Below are 6,515 nucleotides of genomic sequence, written 5' to 3' on the forward strand. Positions count from 1 at the left end.
TTAAATTTGCGAGGGCAAAATCTTCAGATGATGATCAGACAAATGAAACTTTTATATTTAGCTTTAAATCTATTACAGCAGTGTTGGAATATTTTGGGTGGCCCGAGTACTTTTTTACTTTTCACTGGTGGAATGATTCATAGTAACTTTCTTTGTTTTCTTTCAGTAGGTGCTCTTGTCTATATGCTCCCTGTTGACTGATCCAAATCCTGATGATCCACTCGTCCCTGAAATTGCTCACATGTACAAGACTGACAGAGCCAAGTATGAGGCCACTGCTCGCAGCTGGACACAGAAGTATGCCATGGGTTGATCAGGAACAACCCCTCCACCAAATTCAAAAGAATTTGCTACCCCATGTTTGTTATATCAGTTAGGTAAAATAACGGAAGAGCCAAAATGCCCTTTTGTTTCTGATGTTTTTGTTGCGGACTCGATGTTGGAAAGATCCTGTTAGTCTGTGGATATTTATTGAACACGAGGGAGGGTAGAAAATTGTAATATATGTTCTCTTGTTCAATGAACCGCTTGTGTTTATCTTATACTCATAATGTTATGTATGGTTGGATGCTTTAAATGATTGATTCAGAAGTGAAAATGTTGTCTATGAGGCTAGTTATGATTAGGATCCTTGATAGTAATGGCTTGCTTCAGTTGCCAAATCTTATATGCAGATTAAAAGTACTTTTGCAACTTTGCATAGTAATAACCAAAGCGTCTGCACTGGTCCCTTAGAAAATGTAGAAACATTGAAAGGATCAAATTAAGGGATAGCTATTGTCCAGTCATTTGGATCCAGGATGCTGTGGTTGAAAAGTCTTGGGCTGTCCTGTGCCTTGTAAGTTCTTCTCTGTTTGCTTGAATCTTTAGCTATTGGATAATGCTTCACTTCTTTAAGATGGCATTACCCTGATTTGAAATATGAAGCTTTGCGGAAAGACAGACTCATCACAGGCTGAATTTGAAGTATCTTACTTGCCTCTTGTATAGTCAAATTATTTGTTGAAAGTTGAAAATAAAAAATATGATTAAGATGGTCCAACCATAATCAGTATGATCTGTTGCATAATTATGTTTAGAAGTCAAAAAGCTTGAACCTATGAATCTCCAAGGTAGTGGTCGGAGGCTTTCAAGGAAAGAGTTGCAAGAGATTTTTCAAGTATTGAAGCTCAAATTCAGTGTGAAATGAATGGGTTTTGAACTGTCACTGGTGCGGTGGGACAGCATATCATGATATTGTAAGAAAATAATCGAGATAGTTGCAGGAGTTTAGGAGATGAGAGCGAAGGCATTAATCATTATAACCTTATCGCTTAGTTTTCAAGCATTGAGATTGAGGGTTGGGTTGGGTTGGGACGGTCACTGACTCGTAGCTACTTCGTTCGACTCTATTATATTTATATATGAACATGGTATGCTTACACATGCTAGCTCACTGGAGGTGTCTTGACCTTTGCTTCCTATCTAAGCCTGCAACCAACAAAAGCAAATCGTTCTTTTTTCAACTTTTTAATGGTGTTTTTATTTTCCCATTTAGCTTTAATTCTTGTATGTGCCCATGTGTCTGTCCCTCTTTTTCTTATGCATTTTTAATGTTAGGTTTGGTTGAATTTGCTGGATAGCTCTTAAACTCCTGTTCATCTAGTAGAGAAAGGGAAATTTACAATTTGGTCTTTGAATTTTGCTCTATATTATATTTTAGTATCTAAATTTTGAGAAATTAGTTATTTAATCCTTGGATTTTACATTATATTACACTTTAGCCCTTATATTTTTAAAAATTAATTATTTAGTCCTTATAATATATAAAATGATTTAGTCATTGTAATTTTAATGTTTATAACAATTTTATCTATTTACATAATGATTAAATTATTTTATATATTGAGTTCAAGTGTGATATAGTATAAAATTTATAGACTAAATAATTAATTTTTTAAAATATAGGGATTAAAGTGTAATATAACATAAAATTTATGAATTAAATAATTAATTTCCTGAAATTTAAAGACAAAAGTGTAGTACAAGATAAAATTGAGAGACCGAATTGTAAATTTCTCGTGAAGAGATGGTGAGGAGAAACGCATGATAAAAGCAAAGAAATAGTGAGGAGAAGCATGATGGGCGTCCCACGTCACGAGGAGAAGGGCATCTCTGATACCAACTTTTGGAGACACAGAAAGTGGAAAAGAAGTAATTCAAAAGAGGCACGTTTCTTACTGCTGTTCTGAAAATGGAAATGGTTGGATTACTCTTCACACTCACAGTCGTGTTAATTCATCTGGCTCTTTCTTTTTTAAGTTCACTCTTTCAGTACAAGAGACTCAAGATATAGAAGTTATTTAATTGGGGTGAATAGATTAAAGTTGAACTTTTGGAGAAGTGTATAAAGCTGCTTGATTTACATTATTAAATCAACTTTTTGTGAGTACATTATATTTTTTTAGAAAAGTAAATTATAAGGAAAGATTTGGTAAGTTGTATTTTCTTAATTAAGTATAATATAATTTTTTACCTTTTAATTTGTTATACATTACTATATTATAAAGAAAATAGTCGAACATAACTCATTTCAAAAGTTAGTTCAATAAGAAAAGAATGTCTAAAGGACCACATAAGAAGCATATTACTTCTACCCCAAACTAACATGGAATCTTAACACACCTCCTTCGAACTCAGGATCAAACACATAAAGTGTAAAATGCTTATGAGGCCTAAATATTGGTTAGGAAAGTTCTGATATAATTTTAATAAAATAGGCTGTAACTGACTCACACTCAAAAACTAGCTCATAAGAGGAGAAGTGCCCAAGATTATATGAGAAGCATATTATCCCTATCTCAAATCAATGTAAAATTTTAATAAATTTTACATATAAAATAATTGAGACTCACGTATTTATGTTTTGAATTCAGACAATATGTTTTTTCATATGCAATAAATTTATTATCATAGTTGTACTTAATAATTATAATTCAGTTGCCCCATTATAAGCATTTAACACATGAATAGGCTAATTCTTCAATAATACTCCATTATTATAGAAACTCATCTCTTTGAATTAACGTTAATAAGATGATGTTTTATAAATTAATTTTAAATTAAAATGAGAAAACACTAAAGTGCCTAGTTTTTAAGAGTATAAAGAAAAATAATAATAAAAAAAATTGTGATTAAAAATGAAGTGAATTTAATATAATATCTAAAAAATATAAAATAATATGTAGTGAAAGAATAATAAATATGATATTCATTACCATAAGAAAGATGATAGATAATGAATGAATAATAAATAAATAAAAAAATAACAAATATTTTCTTTCTCCTCAATAATATAAGAGATATTTTAGGAGTTATTAAATGCTCATTCCTTCAATATTCAACCTTCCCTACCAAATGAGGAGTGAAGAAGTGAAATGTTCCTCCATTAATATCTCACCCCTCCTCACACCAAACTAACCACTAAATTAAACACATTCATCTCTAAACTTAAACATTCACTACAAGTTATGTTGAATTTGCTTATATATGGTGTGGTATTAGAGTAATTCATGAAAATTTTGGAAATATAATCACTACATGTATATTATAGCTATTGATTCTCACTAACTCCCATCTTGTTATAATTAACAATTAAAATTTATTTACTATACATACAATAATTACATAGAATTAACCACCACCATTATTATTATTATTGCTACTTAAATTAAAGTTTGAACTAAATTCTCATTATATTTCAAAGTAAAAGAGAATTTAAATTGGAGATATCTTAAGTAGTCTATCTTTGATTCTGTTCAGCAACAATTATAGTGTTTAGTATTTTAACCATAATTAAAATATTATTTCTCTTATTTATATTATTTAGCAGCATAATATTTATATTAACTTTTAAAGATTGAAAAAGCTGTTCATAAAAAGTTATCCCTCATAATTTTTAAAAATTAAAAAAATATTTTAACTAAAATTAATAAAATAATATCATTATTTTTATCTTTAATAGATAATTGAATCGTTATTTTTATCAAATATTTTTATTTTTAATCACTATATAAATAATTAATAACTAATAGCTAATATCTAACGACTGATAGTTACTAAAATAATTAATATTATCAAATAAAACTTTCATCTAGTAATTAAAAATATATAATTCATTATACGCCCATTTTCTTACTCAAGTTTGAGATTTCTCATTTATAATTACCTTTAATAATTAAAAAAGTAAACTTTTCATATTGAGGGAGGGAAAAAGAAAACAATAACTTTAGTAGAAGAATAAGAAACGAAGACTAATATATATATATATATATATATATGTACACATAGAAACTTCTTCACCTAATTGTATGAAGTCTTCTCTCTTCCGTCTTCGAAGCACAGACTAGAAAAGTATCAAAGACGACCTGTCGTGGAACCAAATTAACCTTAAAAAATATAATAAAATAAAATAACAAACGGTGCTTTTGACACGTCAAACATAGGCAGCTACTTGCTAGAGGTGAAGCATTCTTGAGCTGAGCTAGCTACATACTGATCCCCTCCAATACTCCCAGTGACCCGCCCCCCACGACAAACAACAGTACAGAGATTTTTTTTTTGCCTTCCCTATATATCCATGTACTCCTCTCTTCTCTCTTTGTAGCCTCTTTTCCTCGATCCTTCTCTCCCAATAACCTCTTCTTTTTCCCGCCGAAAGCCCAACACTTTGTAGCTGTGCTGCAGCTTCTCTGGACTTCCCAGTAATGGTGTCAGCTTCTTCCAATCTGAAAAGCGATTTGCCTCTTTTTTCTATTTGTCTCTTTGTCTCCTCTCCCCATAATTATTTCTCTCTTTCTCTTATAAATTCTTAACTCGTCCAAGCCCAACTCAGTTTCTTTCGCTTCTTTTCTCATCCAAGCCTAACTCAGTTTCTTTCGCTTCTTTTCCGATCGATCTTTCTGCTGTGCTCTTGCCCCAGATGAAAGAAACCATTTTAAACCCCGAACCTCTCCCCATGTCCGCACAACCAGCGATCAAATTCACCGAGCATGTAACCACTACCAGCAAGCTCATCCCCATCTCTTCAAGAACCCGGAAAAGACTCGTTAGAATCATCCTCACAGACCCCTATGCCACTGATTCATCCAGTGATGAAGAAGATGAAGAAAAGAAGGAACCAAGGAAAGGAAAGAAATTCGTGAAGAGAGTGAAGAGGCACGTCAGAGAAATCAGCTTTAAGCAAACCAGACCATCAGGTCCACCACCTTTTATTGCTAAAAGGAGACCTTCGAGATCTCCGGAATCTGGCGTCACTTCCCGGAAGAAGTTCCGAGGTGTCCGTCAGAGACCGTGGGGCAGATGGGCCGCCGAGATTCGAGATCCAAACCGCCGGAAACGGGTTTGGCTCGGTACCTTCGACACCGCTGAGGAGGCTGCCACTGTGTATGATAGAGCTGCAGTGAAACTCAAAGGCTCTAACGCCGTTACGAACTTTCCTAACCCCGCTATGACGGAAGACATAGGCAGTCAAAGGGATGGTTGTGAATCCTGCGATTCACCAAGCGCCGTCACGTCCTCCCCTACGTCGGTCCTCGGATATGAAGGATTAACGACGTTTGATGACAATTTCAGTTACGGTGACGTTGACGCTTTCGGATTCGATATTGACGTGCCGTTAAATCTAGCGGATTTTATGTCATCGGGAAAACATTTGGCCGGCGAAGAATTCGTTGACCTCGATGATTTCTTGGTCGACGTTATATCCTAAGTATAGTGTAAACAATGTTCCTCAGTCACTGATTTTGTCTAGGAAATTTCAGCGAACAGGGTGCAGTATTTGGTAATTTCACTTTGCCGACGTGGCGTTTTACTATTTGTTATTAAGGGCGACTAAGGGAAACAAGTGGGCAAGTTGGTGGCGGATTTACAAAAGTGCCCTCGTTGGTGGTTTTGGTTTGATTAGTCAAACACTACGAAGTGTAATTAAACGTGGAGTTTTAGCCGATTGTAGGGATTTATACGGCGATTTTGTCACGTGTTCTAAGTATTTTTGTACTCGTATAATTAAAATTATATATTATTAACTATTTAAATTATTTATGTAATTTGGTGTGATTTCTATTAAATTATTAACTATGAAAAAAAGAAAAAAAAATAAAATTAACGATTTATGACTCAATAATTAATTTCGAAAATCATAAATTTAAAATCGAAAATTAAAAATAAAGAAAGAAATGAATTAATTAATAAAACAAGTCAAATGGGTTTAATTAAAATAATAAATAATTTCCGCAGATTGTGTTTGGGGATGTGGGTGGTGTATAACGCAAAGACTTAGGATTGTGTATATTAATAATATTATTATTGGTGAAAGAAAGGGACGTAATAGGATAATTAAAAAAGAGAGAGCTTATGATGTTTAATGTCATGGTTCGTTGAACTTTGAATGAATCTTCTTCTTCATTTTCTTTTGCTTCTTCTTCTTCTTTTCTTCTTATAGGTATATTGTTTTATTCTTGGATTGTTACTCGTTA

The 6,515-nt window shown here is 32.8% G+C and overlaps 1 protein-coding gene across 1 annotated transcript; it reads left to right on the forward strand.

Moving 5' to 3' along the window:
• Positions 1 to 4,548: 4,548 nt before the first annotated feature.
• On the forward strand, positions 4,549 to 6,086 carry LOC131177631 (pathogenesis-related genes transcriptional activator PTI6-like). Its single transcript, XM_058142690.1, has one exon. It carries the CDS (start codon positions 4,961 to 4,963, stop codon positions 5,747 to 5,749), a length of 789 nt encoding a protein of 262 aa, XP_057998673.1. The 5' UTR covers positions 4,549 to 4,960; the 3' UTR covers positions 5,750 to 6,086.
• Positions 6,087 to 6,515: the final 429 nt, after the last annotated feature.

Source organism: Hevea brasiliensis, unplaced genomic scaffold, assembly GCF_030052815.1.
Source record: "Hevea brasiliensis isolate MT/VB/25A 57/8 unplaced genomic scaffold, ASM3005281v1 Scaf672, whole genome shotgun sequence".
NCBI lineage: Eukaryota > Viridiplantae > Streptophyta > Magnoliopsida > Malpighiales > Euphorbiaceae > Hevea > Hevea brasiliensis.